Source organism: Biomphalaria glabrata, chromosome 17, assembly GCF_947242115.1.
Source record: "Biomphalaria glabrata chromosome 17, xgBioGlab47.1, whole genome shotgun sequence".
Classification (NCBI taxonomy): domain Eukaryota; kingdom Metazoa; phylum Mollusca; class Gastropoda; family Planorbidae; genus Biomphalaria; species Biomphalaria glabrata.
Genome location: NC_074727.1, coordinates 17,633,719 through 17,651,009, shown reverse-complemented (window position 1 = coordinate 17,651,009; position 17,291 = coordinate 17,633,719). Strand labels below are relative to the sequence as shown.

At 33.6% G+C, this 17,291-nt stretch overlaps 2 protein-coding genes across 3 annotated transcripts in view; one reads left to right on the top strand and one right to left on the bottom strand.

The window, feature by feature from the left end:
• Window positions 1-1,605: 1,605 nt before the first annotated feature.
• On the bottom strand, window positions 1,606-8,471 carry LOC106074194 (uncharacterized). Of its 2 annotated transcripts, none has more exons than XM_013234936.2 (5): window positions 8,283-8,471; window positions 7,159-7,270; window positions 6,678-6,819; window positions 4,945-5,074; window positions 1,606-2,795 (listed from the first exon to the last, which is right to left on the bottom strand). In XM_013234936.2, the coding sequence occupies exons 2-5, from the start codon at window positions 7,262-7,264 to the stop codon at window positions 2,655-2,657; spliced, it is 519 nt and encodes a 172-aa protein (XP_013090390.1). In that variant the 5' UTR covers window positions 7,265-7,270; window positions 8,283-8,471; the 3' UTR covers window positions 1,606-2,654. The 2 variants fall into 2 exon arrangements, with proteins under 2 accessions (XP_013090390.1, XP_013090391.1); XM_013234937.2 differs by having other exon boundaries at window positions 8,292-8,471.
• Window positions 8,472-8,742: 271 nt separating this feature from the next.
• LOC106074196 (platelet-activating factor acetylhydrolase-like) overlaps window positions 8,743-17,291 on the top strand; it is a 40,140-nt gene continuing 31,591 nt past the window's right edge. The window contains exons 1-2 of the mRNA XM_013234938.2: window positions 8,743-8,899; window positions 12,749-13,205. Coding sequence (XP_013090392.2) covers window positions 12,783-13,205 — 423 coding nt within the window. The 5' untranslated portion in view covers window positions 8,743-8,899; window positions 12,749-12,782. The remainder of the gene's footprint in view (window positions 8,900-12,748; window positions 13,206-17,291) is intronic.

Sequence of the window (17,291 nt, the reverse complement as noted above, 5' to 3'; positions counted from 1 at the left end):
TTTTGTCTCAAGAACTGGCTACAAATTCTAGATCATTTTCATAATCAGTCATTTAAAAAAAAAATTATTAAGAAGATGTATTTCTAGATTTAGATTTGACAATTTTAATCAAACTGCTCTGCCAAGAGAATTCTACCAGACGTAAAGAAATTTTTTCATCTGACACTTTACATTACATTGTAAGTTACATTTTTCTATCCATTTTATAGACAAGAAGTTATAATCTTAATCATAGACTTATAGATATCATATATATAGACTGGACATGGAGATCTTTTAACATTACAAAAAATGTTTTGAATTTTTTTTTAAAAATGAAACAAAGCATTGTTTTGTAAAGTAGTTATTAGAAGTAAAGTTGTTTTGTTTTTTTCAACCCTAACCTATGTAACATATAATTTAATTTTTAGATCTAAATCTAGTAATTGAACATCAAAAGAGTACTCTTGTCTCATAATTATTATTTTGCAATTTTTAGATACACAATCAAGAAAGATCTAGGTAATAAATCTATTTAAATGTACATAAGATGATTAAAATCAACAGACATGAATTATTTCGATCTAGGATTTCTAAAACATTATCTCAATGGAACAGGAAGTGGCTTTGTTTCATATATTTGCGTGAATATATAGTTCTGTGATTAATAGCCCATTCTAAAGAAAATATGATAAATGATTTTGCATTATTTCTAAAGTTTGAAAACTAAAGATCATTACTTTTCTAACACAGAAAAGATTGATTGGGGCGACTTCCCTTAGAGCTTGAAAAAGAGTTACGTACACAAAAATCTATCTATATATAGGTCTGTGAATCGATCAATCGCGGATAAGAATTAGTTTTTGATTTCCAGTCTAGATATAATATATGTCTATGATCTTAATATTTATATTAAGCATTCTGTTTTGAGATTACAGTTCCAACTAGTTGTGCAATAAATGAAAGAAGATCTCAAAAAAAAAAAAAAAAAAATGAAAAAAGATCTCCATAATAAATGACAGATCTCCACAATAAAATAAAATTTGACTCAAAGAGTAACAGAAAACAAGAAAATAGGAATAAAAAAAAAAAAATAGAAGACAACAACAAAAAAAGAAAAACCTAACTATTAAAAAAAATAAACCCACCAAAAAAAAACTTCTGCTGTTCAAACTGGTTCCTTTCATTATTTAGAATGCAAACTTATTGAGAATTCTCAAGTAAAGTATATATGCTATCTGAAATGTTTTAGTCCCTGCAGTTCTACATTTAAAATTAGACCTAACACTTTGGTTTATGGTTCAATAAGTAAACTATATTATTAAATCTGAAACATTGCTGCTTATCATTACAGATGACAATACTTTTATAATCATTTGTTATTACTCAAAAATATTAACTTGCTCTTTCTAAAGAACATTAAAAAATATTGTTATCTTTTCAAAAAGCTTTAAAGGGAAAAAAAAAACAATAACAAAAAAATATATACATTAAATATTTCATGAAAATAACAACAACATAGCAATCTACATTTGGAACTTAAATTACAAACATAAATCTATATGTATAAAGCTTACATGTCAAATACAAAATGGCACAAACAATAAATGCAAAACCAAAACTGCATTCCTAGACAAATTTGTTTTATTTGAAATAGAGTTCACAAGTGAGGCCACAGAAGACTAAAGGTCAGCAATGTGGTAAGTGTTAACTAGTGTTTGTGGTAAGCACAATGGTCACACAGTTTACTCTTTTATGCCATCTGTAATTCTATATTATAAAATAATACTTGACTTAAGCATTGAACACAAGTCCTCTTTGAAATGTACAAAAAGCATTCAACAATTTGCTTCAAAAATATCTAAAAGAAATTATTATCTTATTTAAGTATTGTGTGCCTCATTAATGATATACAAAGGAATTTTTAATATTTTTTTTTATACATATAATTGTATGATACTTATTTATTGCTAGATATCATTAAGGCTAATGTTTATTTTTCTAGTGCCATGATGACTTGATACAGGTGGTGTATAGTCACATAGACTGCTCTCTCAACAAATGTGTTGGTTCTCTAGCACATAGCATGTCTCTTCTGTCACCAAGTGGTGAAGACAACTTCTTTCACTCCTCTGATAAAGCTCAGTATTATACCGCTTGATACCCAAAAAAGCTGAATAAAGGATGAGGAGCACTTTTCTGTTCTGCTTCTACATTCTTCAGTTTGTTCACAGCTTTCTTCTTCTATAAACCAGGCACAGATAAACCTTTTAGAGAAGTCTGTCAGTAATGGACCAAAGCATTCATACAGTATACAATGAGCATTGACTTCTAAATACTGTAAAGGGACAAGGAAAATGAAAGTCTATTTAAATAATTGAAGTAGCCCCTGAGCACCTAACAGCAGTTAAACCTCAAGTAACAAAAGGACATTTCCCAAAATTGAAAAGACGTTTTTGATCATTTTGTATAAAATTAATTTCATTCTATGCCAAGAAAAATGCTGGACTTGAGGTGCAGCCATTCCAAAGTATTACATATAAAATGTAGGTCAAGTTCTATACCATGCTCAAGCTTTTTTATTTCAATAGAAACCCAGAGCTGGCAACTGGCAGATGAATAAAAAGAGAAAAAAAAAAAATGCAGTTTCTGTTTGGGGGGGGGGGGGGGGGAGATTAGCTAGTAGAAAGATCCTGAAGACACTGTGATAGTCCATCTTCTGAAGAGTCTGTGAAGCGCTCTATGTGATATGGCCTTTGTAAGTGTTCAGGTAGGCCGCAGGCTCCATCCCAGTAGGCTTCATGGTAGCTGTGTGACTGTCAACAAAGTCAAAGGTCATCACATTGTTCTTGATGAACAAGATTTCAATAACAAACAAAAAATACAAAAGATAAATGTTAAACATGACATATTCAAAAGGAGGAAGGGGGAAAACTACCAGGATGAAATTTGATACCAAATAATTCATTGCATTATTGTCACAAATGTTTGAAAGCTTGCATACACTCAATTCAACCTGAGGTCTCTAATAACTAGCACTATTTTCTTCATTCCCCTCTGACTTTCCTTATGTGGTAATTCTTTTTTCATTAACACACTGACCTTTCATGATAACCTACTCCAAAGACCTATTCTTACACTGCCTGAATCCATTTTATCACCACTAATACTACTATTGCCTCTTTCATTGTATCATTGGCAATGATGTATCAAATGACAATGCAATGGTGTGCTGATGGTAACTATCCTGTCCAAGCTGATGTAAAGCATATCCTTTATATTTTCTAGTGTGATCATGATGATCTCTATGGGTCAGTGCGACATTACCATGGATGCAAGAAATGGAGCCCCATTTAGCCTTCAAAGGGGGAGACAGAAACCCCAAAAAACCTGCAAGCATGATGCCTCCTATATCTTTACAACATAAACAAAACATTTACCTCTACTTTTGCAATATATATATATATATCTATATATATAAGATTCAAACTAAACATATATATATATATCTTTCAATACAAACTGTAAATTCTATGCCTTTACTTAAATTACTATTTATAATCTACATAAATGTATGTTTTTTTTTTTATATAATATGCACATTGATAGGCCTACTACTACTATTATAAATCAAACCTTGTAGCACCTTTGTTAAAAGTTAGCTCTATTTCAAATAAAAGATCTAATAGATCTATAAATGTGTATTGGCTGACAGAGTAGTCAGTAGATCTTATAAAATCTAAAACTAGTTAACTGGATCTTCTAACTAATAGTATAGTATAGTAGATGATTTAATTTACTAATTGACTGATTTACTAAACTGTCTAGATCTAGTCAAGATGTCATTCATATTCTATGATAATATGTTAAAAGTAACAGAATAGATCCATTAATTTACACCTATCTATATTTCTTATCTTATTTTTATCTTATATAATACAGACGTTACTTCAAAAAAGAAGATGATTACGTGTCATGCATTTAGTCATGCATATTAACCAATGACCTAAACTCCACCAAGTCACTGGTTTTCCTGGCTAGCTCAGACAGCCCATTCCGTGCTCTAATAGCTTTTGTACAAATTTGTTCTAGCATATGGGACGAGGAATGTGCCTTTATCTTTGTGTCTTTCTGAGTATTTTATTAAATTTTGTTTTTGTATTTGAAGATTATGGTTCAGTGTTTTATGTATAATTGCTACTCTACTTTTAAGTCTTCTATCCTGAAGGCTTTCTAAATGTAGTGATTTTACTAAAGGTGTTACTCTAGTCAAATGTGAATATTCGTTTGAAAGTATGGAAGTAAACGCATGCGTAGTAACTTAAGAAATGTAACTTCCTGTCTTTCTTTGAATTTGACTTATTAATTTTTAGTTTGAAAGACCAAAACGTTATTGCAAGTGAAAAAAAAAGTCTGATACCGAGCCAGCAATTAGTCGAACTGGCGTTTGCCGGGAAGCTTTTTTTTACTCTTGGATTTTGCCAGCATGCAGGCGATCTTGCATCCATGGACATTACATTGTTTTCATCCACTGTCTATTCATGATTATCTCTATGAGTCAGTGGGACATTACATTGCTTCCATCAACTGTTTTTCTATTTCTTCCCCCTATTAGTTTGCAAGCCTATATATCATTTGGGTCTCTGATCTTTCGTTCACAGAACCAGAGTAATTAGAAAGTTTCCACAGTGATAGAATCTACATTTTAAAGTAACAATTTTTTTTTATGAATAGGTTGCAGATTTGAAATAAAAATGTGTTCATAAATGTGAGAAAAGTATTTAAAGAAATGCTCTAGTCACAAAAATAAAGAAAACCAGCTGTGAAAATTAGGAATTTCTGTTAATTAATTTTTTTTTTAAACATAGATAAACTAAGAGAATTATGAAAGTAACTTTGTATAGCCAACAAGAGAAAACAATTTATTTTTAGTGTTGAGGACTGAAAAACAATTTCTATTCTCACCATCTTGACGTTTCTTTTCCACATTTCACTGCACCGGCCTAGACATATAGGACAATTTCTAGTCATGGCAAATCCACCGCATTCTGTGCAATCTTGACTGAACTGGTTATCAAACCAACACTTGCCACACCTGAAACCAGAAAATGAATAAATTTTAGAATTGAGTCTGAAATAAAAAAGACAGTATGAGAGCATTGTAAAAAATTGAACGAACTTCCCCAGCATGGTGATTGAACTTGAATGAAATCATGGACTACATAACAAAAAGTTAACACAATCAATATGGTATAAATATAATGCATTTATGAAGGTCATCTTGATTTAAAAAGGTGCAAGGGTCACTAGTCAGTACATTTTATTTTTGAGATGATGAACTTTCCAATGTAGAGATCAAGTCTGAATCTGGAATTAAATTTTTGAAGCTTTCTTTTTTTAATTATGTTTTTTTTCTCATATTATTTATCTCCTGGTAAACAGTGGCATGATATAGCCATGGATGCAAGCAACACAACCCCATTTTGTCTGCAAGGGAGGGGGGTTTGACAACCCAAAAAACCTGCAAACATGATGGTACTTAAGCCTTCACAACATAAATAGTACATTTATCACCATTTTTGCAGAAATAAAAAATAAACATCTATTTAGATAGATATATATCTAGGTAGACTAGTCTACTTTTTTTTGAATAGTCTAGAAAATCTATCATCTCGACTTCTAATTTGTCTAGATCTAGATTAGAAAAGCTAGGAGAATTAGATCAAGTTCTAGATCTAGGTCTGGTTTTGATTTTTTTTAAAAAGAAAAAAAGAAAAAGGAAGTTTCATACTCTTACAGAATATTGCATGCCAGCAGATCAAACTTAGTCTGATTACTGTTGTTTATTTATGTTTTTGACAAAAAGTAAAAACATGGGACTTTGCGCATATGCCATAATTTAAGACATGTGGCTTATTGTCTTTGTTTAAATTCAACTTATTAAATTTTAGTTGTTCAAAAGCCGACAATGTTTAATAGACAAAAACATGTATTTATGGTAAGTGAAAAAAAAAGAGTCTAATACTGGCAATCAGTTGGACAGGCGTTAACCTGCAATTTATTTTTTAGATGTAATTTTGCCAGCATGCGTATAATCTGTACTATAGTATATATTATATATATATATATAATACATGTCTGCTATATAGAAGATGAATGTATCCTCAAAGTTATCCTTTATGGACAACTGGCAATGGGCACAAGAAAAACCTCCAAAATGTGGAAGCAAAATGGACACTAAGGCACTGGACATCAATGTTGACTATTGGGAAGACACAGACTGCACTATGTGGAAAAAGACGATGACAAAGAAAGTTTGGTCTCAGCTCTGGAAGAAAAGCGTGCCAAACAAAAGATGGCTGGCTCATCTATCACCAAAGCAAATGCCACCTTTACCTGTATGCGGATGGTAATATCTTCCAGAATATGGCTCAACAGTCACACAAAAGAGTGCCCCACGAGATAAACCATCATCATTCTACGACTGAAGGAGGCCAACAATATCTTCATATTAATTAAAGGTTACAAATTATAACTGTTATTCTGATCATTTTAAAGATTGCTCAACCAATAAGATTGTAAATATAATACAATCTTACTTCTTTAATTCTAATACTCATATATATCTATTATACATTTTAAAACTTGCTTTAAAAAATGTACATGCACATTGAAAGTAAAAGGTGGATAAAACTCACAAATGGCAAGTATCAATCTTTCTTTGATAAGCTTCTGCCTGCATCATCTGTTCCACTTCTTCTTTTGGTATATCATGCCCCTGCTTGCCTGGGTCATAGTCACAGAAATAAACAGATGCTTTAGGCCCTTGTAAGACTTCATCTGAAAATGACAAAGTGTTAAACAACACTTCATGATATTGTACACAACCTTTTAAGGAATGATTACAAAAAGCTAGAATTGAACACTAACTGAAGACCATGGTCACAGCAGGGCTAAATATAGCAATTGTCAATCAAAATGACTTGAACCAATCTTTGTGACCTAACTGCCAATTTATACAAATAGATAGGCAGCTTTGAGACAATGAGAATCTAGCTCAATACATGTTCATGAACATAGCATGCAATGTTTATTACTGGGATGGGCAGATATTGATATATTTTTTTTTAGCACTATAAATTATATAAGCCATTTTTTTTAAATTTAAGAAACATTTACCATCAGATTCATTATTGGCATTGGCCACTTCCATTGCTTCATCATCAGGAACCTCACCATCTGCAAAACCTTCATCTCCACCAGCTTGTCCTTGATCAGGATCCATTATTGACTTTTGAAGATTGTTTAAAAAAATCATTACAAAAAAAACCAACAACATAATAAAACAAAATACATGTAATGATTTTATGGATTAAATTTTAAGTTATGTTGCTGAAGTATAATATATATTATTAGAATAATTATTATATTTTATATTACATGTGTGTCAGTAACGATTTGACACAAATTTCCCAAAATGAAGTTACAAACTAAATAAGGAGAATATATTTATGTAGGACCTTTGTGAGGACAGCCTGAAGCATATACCACTTAACCAGGCAGCCACCCAGACTAGACAAGACTTAGATTTATAGATCTAGTCTAGTAGAATCTAGTGATTCTTGCTAGTTACTGCTAGTAGTAGAGTGGCTACTACTAGTACTACTACTAGAGTAACTAGATCGATCTAGCTATAGATGATAGTGTCTATAGTAACATACAAACTTGGGTAACTGAGGGGAGGGAGTGATTCCTGAAATTCTAGATCTAGGAATTAAAAACAAAACCCCCAGCAACAACAAACATGTTGCTTGCTGATCCCTTGAACTTGAGGCTGGCTAAGGTGTTGTTGTAAATCTCTTCCTCCACATGTCTAAAGTACTCTAAACTCTAAAGAGATAGGACAAAACTTAAACAACTGGGACTGGGTATGTCAGTAGCAAAAAAAGAATCATTTGTGTAGACTAGATATCTAGTATCTACTACCGTGTCTACGTCTACAGTCACTTACAGTGATTCTACGACTACAGGGGAGAGGGTGAGATCATACAACTTAATACAAAAGTTCATTGAAGTCCGATGAAGCTGTTGTAGTTATTGTAGTTAGTTGTTTGTATCAATTTCAGATTATCATGAAATAATCATCATCATGTTAGTATTGTTACGTATAAATATAAAGTATAAATAAATAATTTATTAATTATCATCATCATCATGTCTTGGCCTTGGATTCGGATATTCCTGCAGAATCTAGATCATAGATGATCAAGATCTATGATATCTAGAATAGTAAGAATACTTACTAAACTTACTGAATTATAATCTGACACCCATCAACTAAACTAAAAATTGAATGCCGTAAGTTAATAACGAAAATAAAACGATAATTTGAATGTTAACAAATGAGACAAACTCGTAGTCTCGGTGTTTATCTTCTAGATCTAACTTTTTATTTTTTTATAATCTATTTCTTTCATCTGGGCTTCCTGTGCTGTTAAAAAGTTGCAGTACTTACAACAAAATACACCGAATCGATCTACTATTCATGTAGACTCTATATATATTTCTAGACATGATTGAAAATTATAATGGTATTTTCTCATTTATCAAAACAAAAAAAAGTTTTTTAATTCTTTAGAATTTAACTGTCTTTCCATTTTACCCTTAATTTTAATCCATACTAGATCTATAAAATAATTTTTTCATTCGAAAATTCTATTATTATTTGGCTCAGATTTTAAGTATAAGAGAGGGCTATCAAAATACTTGCACTAAACTGCTGGCTAGCTTTGCGTCGCCCGTTGCGATGGGAGTAGGGAGGCACTAATCTAGTTTAGCGGGACTAGCACAACGATACTGTACCATTTATTAAAATTAAGACCTAGAAACTAGCAGACTTGGCTGTTTGTACAACTTCATGGTAAGTTTAGTATTAGATTTGTTAATAGGTTTTATTGTTTAGTATAGATCTAGTGTTGATTCAGAACCTAGATCTAAGTCTAGATTTCTAAATCAATCTTCATTATTGATTTCTGAATATTATAATATTATATTATATTTACTTTTGTACATCTATAAATTAGACTAGATTTAGATATATCTCTATATATAAATATTATATATGAAAAATACTTTTGGTGTGTATTTTTATTTTAGTTGCATGCCGTAACATGGTCACGCCCATTTTATTGTATTCTATGATTAAAAGTAAACTATAATCTAGTCGAGCTTCTTACATTTACAGTAATTTAGTTCTCTTATATATTATAGACCTTACAGATTTAAGAAAAAAAATAAATACAAAATATAAATTTTAATTAGCGCAATAATCATTGCTCCCCCCCCCCCAAAAAAAAAAAATCTAGAATTGTAGATCAATTCAATAACAATATAAACTATATAAAAAAAGAAAGTTATCAACGGGTATAATAGCCTCTAAACTTTACGTATAAATAGGTACCCCTAGCCTAGGCACTAGATCTAATTTAGTAATTATGTAGTAATACCTTACCTTATTAAGTTACTTTATCAGATCTATTAAAATGCCTTGGTTAACAAATGTCAATACACTTATTTAGGTAGATTCTGTGAAGAGGTCTTTTTTAAATACAGAAGGTTCGAACCGGCAGCAGAAGGTGCATGAGATCTTTGAATGTGCATACTATTTCTGCATAGCCCTTTTTTTTCCTTGATACGTTTTCACTGATCTCACTCTAATAGATACTGGTTGGTTCTGGGTAAACAAGTTTTAGTTCTTATATTTGAAACTTGCAAGTGAGAATGGAATATATATTATTATTATAGCTTTTATATAGCGCTACTTTCATGCTTATAGCATGCTCAGAGCGCTTTTGGTCCAATCTCATTTGTGGACCAGTTGGGGGGGGGGTATCTAGGAGTTGGTTTTCCGTGCTGCCTTTGGGCGCTCAGTAGTGTCGAACCTCGAGCCCCCTTCTAGGTAGCCAAGCCAAGTTCAAGCGCACTTGGCCTCTCGACCACATAGGCCTATGTTTTACAATAATCTAACATTGATACGCTTTCTAAGCCTATTTCCATGTTGTTGGGGAAGGGGTAACTCAAAAGGGAGGTGTGGGCTATACTAGGCCTACATGTATTTAGAATTAACTCATATAGGCCTAATAACAGTGATCATCTCCACAGCTGAGATTTTGGTTGGGAGGATATCGGATTTGGGCGTCATGGTTGTGTGTGGCGGTGGGGTAATTAGCTCATAAATACATATTGATTTGAATAGAAACTAGCCAGACTCACACCTGCTCTTGACCTGGGCGATTTCATCTTTCGGCATGGTTGTGTGGATCACTTAGTGGTTGTCGTCTTGTATACAACTGGAGGAGAGATGGTCACGTGAACTACACGAAGACCCACCTTCTCAAGTGTGATGTGAGGGAATGAGTGGGTGTGTGAGAGAAAGCTGTTATGATGGATGCATTGGATTACGCCAGGAAGTTATGATTACTTAATGATACAAATTGTGATCTAAATGAGCTTTCGGATAAAAAATAACAACACCTTGTTCATTAAAAACTTTTTTTGGGTTGGGGGGGGGGATGAGAACGTTGAATTCATAGCAGCATTTCCCCAAATCTTTATAAAAACAAATCTGATTTTAGTCACTTTGAAAATGATTCTATGCTTTGGTGACGGGATCCGTAGATCTACTATGTGTGACCCACCACAGCCCAGAGCGTCTCTGGCTACAGAGTTAATGCTACAGAGAGACTTTACCATGGCCATATTAGTAGGCTACTCTGTACAGTGACATAGAAAAAATTCATTTGACAATTTGTAAAGTTAGCACTGATTACACCCTGCCGATCAGGGTCCAGCATATTGCTTATGCAAATAATTACGATAGTTTAAAAATAACTATTCTTGCATGCTCACCTTTATTTTTAGTTGGACACGTTTTCGTTATAATGATGTCATATGCTTTGTATTGTGCACTTTATCCTTAAAAGATAACCATATACACACCGTAGGTTAAGAGCAGAGCCGGCGTACATTATTTAGAGCCCCTAGGCACTCAGCCCATTAACATCTAATGTGAAAATCTCTTTCTCTCATCTCTTGTCTCTCTTCTCTCTCTCTTTCTCTCTCTCACTCTGAATATAGGTCTTTATATAATCACAGATGGGTGCACTCTAATGACATATGATTTTTAAACAATTGTGAACGGCAAACAAACAAAATATTAAAAAAAAAAGTAAAAAAAAAAAAAAGTGTATCTAAGGGGAAGAACCCCGCAGTTACAACTATATATCTCATGTAGAAGTCAAACAAAATTATTAATTACCAAATAACTAATTGGTTGATTTTTAAATTAATTCATGTTTTGTTGGGTATAATAAATAATTCTTAAAATTTCAACTTGATCCAAGAATAGTTGTGGGAGAAATGTCGTGTAAAAACTTTTTTACCAGTCAGACAGAATGAATTCATGTAAGCTTTGTAAAAAGATCGATTTTTTGTTACACAGTGGATCTTAAATATGAAGTTCCTTTACTTTACCTAGTCTACCAAAAGCAGTAAAATTAATTTCAATGTTCCAGAAAGTTTACAAATCTTACCTTTGGTAAAGTTTTTTCAGATTTACGAGGGAAAAAAAGGCAGAAGGCGATATAATGAGTTGAGTGGGGAAAATGGTCCAAGAGACTTGCACAATCTTGTAATGTTAAGACAATCAAATACTACGTTCTTTTTTTTGTTTAAATATATATTATTACTCTTGCTTATAAGTTTTCTTTAAAATATTCTATTAATAACTATTACTTTTTTGTTATCTGAGAAATCATTAGTTAATGTATAATCTAATAACCTGTCAATAAAAACAAATGTCGCCTTATTGTGTCTATAAGCGGGACTGTATTTTCAATTATTAATTTATTGTGTAATTTCTACCTCCTCCCCTTTTTTTTTTTTGTTTCTTCCTTTTTCAACTTAACCTAACCAAATCTGGGATTTGATTTTTAAAAATAAAACTCGTATGTGTTACCGTCTTCGTTGCCAACACACACATTAACGCCTTCGCTTCCATCAGGCGAGATGGGAAAAAGAAAAAAGCCTATATTCTACAATTGCACATTACATCCTGGCATGTCAACACCTAATCATGTTATACATTGTGCACTAACAGTTAACGAGTCCAGTTCTGCATGTGCTAGGTATTGTTGTGAGCTTCGACAAGAGGGGGGGGGGGTAATGAGGGGTAGACACTGTCTTACATAATAGTCTTTATTAATGGTTATTCATAAAGTCATTAACCGATTTATAATGTCTAGTACCATTGTAGTTTTTACTTTTTGAGTGCGTCCCCTCGGTCTGTCACCATTATTACAGTCACTAGTGTAGAGTGCGACACTTTTGTATAATATTTTGACATGCTCTGTGAGTTACTTTTTACATGCGACCTCGTTTTGAAGACGAGGCATAATGGAAACAAGTATTTTCCTTTTTAAATTGATATATATCCTTCTTTGTTCTACATTGTCAGAATGTCGGTAAATGATACAAAAATTTTCTTATTTATTCAGTTTATGATCACTGTTGTAAATGTGACGTATGTGTGAGTTTGAATGTAATGACTGACCCTCAGGGCCCGACTGCGTGTTTGTATATCCCAAACTCCATTGTTAGTTTGTTTTATTTAGCCATGAGTTGTTTTTTTTTCTTCTGTTTGTTCCTCCTCGTTCTGCAATTAAGGCTTGCTTAAAGCTTATGTAACGTCTTGTGCTGTCTTTCTTTTTAGTTTATACTAAAAGAATAAAAAGAAAACAGACAGTATGGCAACCGTGTTAGGTGCTGTCAAAAACTACATCACCAGTATCCACCTCCCTGAGCTGTTCCCCAACAGCGACAACAACAACAACGACAGCAGCAGCAACAGCAACATCGTTGTCAGCCTCAGGAGGAACCTCAGCAGTCTCAACCGGCACAAGAGGAATAGCTCGGCGGCGCTTTTGCGGCTAGGCTCAGGCTGTGTGGGCTTCGGGGTGCCCAAGGAGAATAAGGAGGCAGAGGACAACACCTCGGAAGAGGCGTCCAGCATCGAGGAGCAGGCAGAGGTCCAGCAGAGGCCGCGCCGCCGCCACCTGCCCCTGCCTACCGGTCCCTACGTCGTAGGATGCGTGGATCTGATGTCGGATGTATCTGATAGTGGAGTTTTCTACAGACTTTATTATCCAACCAAGAAGACGGATATAAAGGTAAGGAAGATATTTTCATCAACTAAATTACACTAACGTTAACTAACGTTTGCTTCCACCTAGGTAGATGGGGGGACAACCTGATTAGAAATGTGCGGTCAATAATTGATAGAAAGGTTTTCCCGGTAGCCAGATTTGTACAAATATCAGCTATGTTGCCAAAAAGTAATGAGCAGCAGATGAAACTTAAAAAGATTTTATCACTCATTTTCTATTTGAAAATTATTATTTTTTTAAACGCTTATTAGGTTGTATATTCCAAGCCCCAAACGAGTCATCACATTCCTCCACCTACAATCTCATAGTGTTCACCCGAACAACTCCGAGCACCACTTCGTCTAGTACTTCAGTTCATAGATCTCTTGGATGTATAGTATTCAGAAGTCTGTAGGCCACGTGTCTTGATATCCGCTGAGGCTTATTCAGTAACAACATCCGCTTGGAGAGCGTCTTTTTGGTTGCTTTTTCGTTAAACAAACAACGGAAACCAGTATTCATATACATGATTGAATTAGAGAGTACAACTGTAACACAAAGGAGTTATTTCCAATGTATATATTTAATAACAATTATAATAAGAGTTTCTTACTCTGGAATAAATGTAACCTAACACAACTACACCAAGCTGCACTAAACTTTCAACAAACATTCTTATTAGAAAAAGACATTAACCAACCAGTCGATGACCTCTGGAATTTCATTAAAAACCATCTTAAAAGCATTATAGAAAATCATATACCAACTAAATACACATCAAACAAAATAAATAAATGCTGGTTTAATAATAGACTAAAGAAGCTTTGTAAACAGAAGGAAAACCTCTATAGAAAATTTAAAGAAACTAATGCAGAAAGAGTTTACAAAAAGTATATAAAAATTAAACACTTAACCCAAAAAGTAAGCAGACAGCTGCAGAGTGAATACATAAACAATGTAATATCTAAAGATAACAACAAAAACCTATGGTCATACATTAAGTCTAAGAAAATGGAAACAACAGGCGTAGCGCCATTAAAAGATGAACATAACATAATACATAATGATAATGAAACTAAAGCAAACATTCTAAACAAATACTTTGCATCAGCATTCTCAGCCCCAGGAGACAAAGACATATTACTGAATTTGAACCAAGTAGACAACATAGAAGATATAGTAGTACAAGAAAATGGAATTCAAAAACTATTAGCCAACACCAAACCAAATAAAGCTTCTGGACCTGATGGTATTCCAGCTAGATTACTCAAAGAACTAAGTAATGAGCTAGCCCCAGTGTTCAAAATACTCTTTCAGGCTTCACTTAACCAGGGCAGAGTACCAAAGGACTGGAAAGAAGCTAATGTCACCCCCCTATTTAAAAAAGGAGAAAAATCTGACCCAGGGAACTACAGACCAGTATCACTTACCAGCATCACATGTAAAATCCTAGAACACATAATATGTAGCAACATCATAAACCACTTAGACAAACATAATGTCCTCACACCATACCAACATGGCTTTAGGAAATATAGATCATGTGAAACACAACTAATAGGACTAATTGATGATTTTTCAAAAGGTTTAGATAATAGTGAACAAATAGATGCTATCTTACTAGATTTTTCTAAGGCTTTTGACAAAGTTCACCACCATAGTTTGCTTAAAAAATTAAAATATTTCGGCATTAATGGCCCACTGCATCAGTGGATTAAAGACTTTCTGATAGGGAGAGAACAAACTGTAATAATAAATGGCTCTAAATCAACACCGATAACAGTAAACTCAGGTGTACCTCAAGGTACAGTCTTGGGTCCACTACTATTTTTAATTTACATAAATGATTTACCAAATTGCATTAGTTCAGGAACAAAAGTCAGATTATTTGCAGACGATTGCATAATATATAGAACAATAAAAACAACACAAGACACAGATATTTTACAAAGAGAATTAGATGAATTACAGAAATGGGAATCAAATTGGAGCATGTCTTTCCACCCAGAAAAATGTCAGTTGTTAAGAGTAACAAAAAAACTAAAACAAATTAATTCCACTTATCTTATTCATGGCAAACCAGTATCACAGACTAAAAACGCAAAATACCTAGGTGTTATAATAAATGAAAAACTATCATGGAATCCACATATTGATGAAACTACAAAAAAATCAAACAAAGCATTAGGATTTATTAAAAGAAATTTCTATAAATCAAATAAGAACATAAAACTAAAATGTTACTTAACCTTGGTTAGGCCAATAATAGAATATGCATCCTCCGTTTGGGACCCCTCAACTCAAGAAAACATTAAGAAACTGGAACAGACACAAAATAGAGCAGTGAGATTCATAACAAACGAATATTCACATTTGACTAGAGTAACACCTTTAGTAAAATCACTAAATTTAGAAAGCCTTCAGGACAGAAGGCTCAAAAGTAAAGTAGCAATCATACATAAAACACTGAACCATAATCTTCAAATACAAAAACAAAATTTAATAAAATACTCTGAAAGACAAATATAAAGGCACATTCCTCGTCCCATATGCTAGGACAAATTTGTACAAATACTCCTTCTTCCCTAGTGCTATTAGAGCATGGAATGGGTTGCCTGAGCTAGCCAGGAAAACCAGTGACTTGGCAGAATTTAAGTCATTGGTTAATATGCATGACTAAATGCATGACGCGTAGGACGTAATCATCTTCTTTTTTGAAGTAACGTCTGTATTATATAAGATAAGAAGATAAGAGTATATAATAATTAAAACTACTATCCCACTGTAGGATTTCCGAATCTTTCATAATATTGACTTCCCAAATCTAAAGAAATATTTAGGTTACAATTAGCCACTTTAAAATTGGTCTGAAATCCTGTTTACGGTTTATGGTCTGTCTTTTTTTTTACGGATCACAAATAAAACTGAGAACCGGGTCTCTTGAATTCCCAAATTAAACACAATACCAAGTTTACCAAGTGTCAAAGCTTGTCTTTTTAATTCCTCGGTCTGAATATTTCGTTATGCCATAAACTAGCCCTAACCTTTCAAGGCGTGGCAACAATAGCTTATGTTGGATCTTTAGAATATTTCTATTGCCAACCAATACAGGAGGCCCTTAGCCTTAATTTAAAATGAAAAGCCCTAGTGAGGCCTTGGTCTTTGTGAACCAGAAAATGAAAAGTGGCTTGGCAAATAAGAAATTAGACTGAAAAGTCGGGCTGAGCAAAAGAGATTCGGGGGAGGTGGTACATTTAAGACGCAGGTCTTGTAGGGATTGTAGGAATCAGGTTCACGAAAGAACTCTTGGCATGTGCTTCTACATAATGACGTAAAGACATATAAGTTATTTGAGCTGCGGCGAGTTCATCTAGAAGGATACCTGTACGACTTCTGTAATTGTGAAACAATGGTAAAGCTTAAACATTTATTGCGACACTACAACAAAAAGATAAAGTAGAGATACTGTCGGTGTTCAATCTCATAGAGTGAATGTGGTGTTGTGTTTCTTGTGAGTTTCTTTCAATTGGGGTATTTCGCGATACATTTTTGATTCTAAACAATATCATGGACGCTCTTTTAAAAGATCACTTGCCAGCTAACTACTAACAATTAGTTTGTGCTACAACCGAAAAGAATTAGAAATGTGATTTGACAGTACTTTCGAATTTGGACTCCCCTTCCCCACCCTAGCTACGCCACTGGAAAACCGGATACACCGAACAGCGAGCTATTAGCTTTTTTTCTTCTTTCTTTTAATGAATTATTTTTTGGTGGTTCTTGGCGTGTCAATATGCCTGGCTCGAGTCGCCGACTTTTGCAACGCAATGTGAGAATCACTGTTTGTCACTTCAATCAAATGTGTCGCTGCATCTCCTCCAGTCGGTTTAATTCTCTATTTGTCTCTCTTCACTTGCTCACGATGTAAGCTTAAGACAAGAAAACTTTAGAGGTTGGGGGGGGGGGTGTTGAAAAGTGGTATGTCGGCCTCTCTGATCTCTGTGATAATGGAGGACAATGATGGGGTAAACAAACAAAGAAACAGTCCGTTGTTTGTTTTGACAACTGGAAAGTTTTATTATTGATCCGTTGCAGACCGATGTGACATCT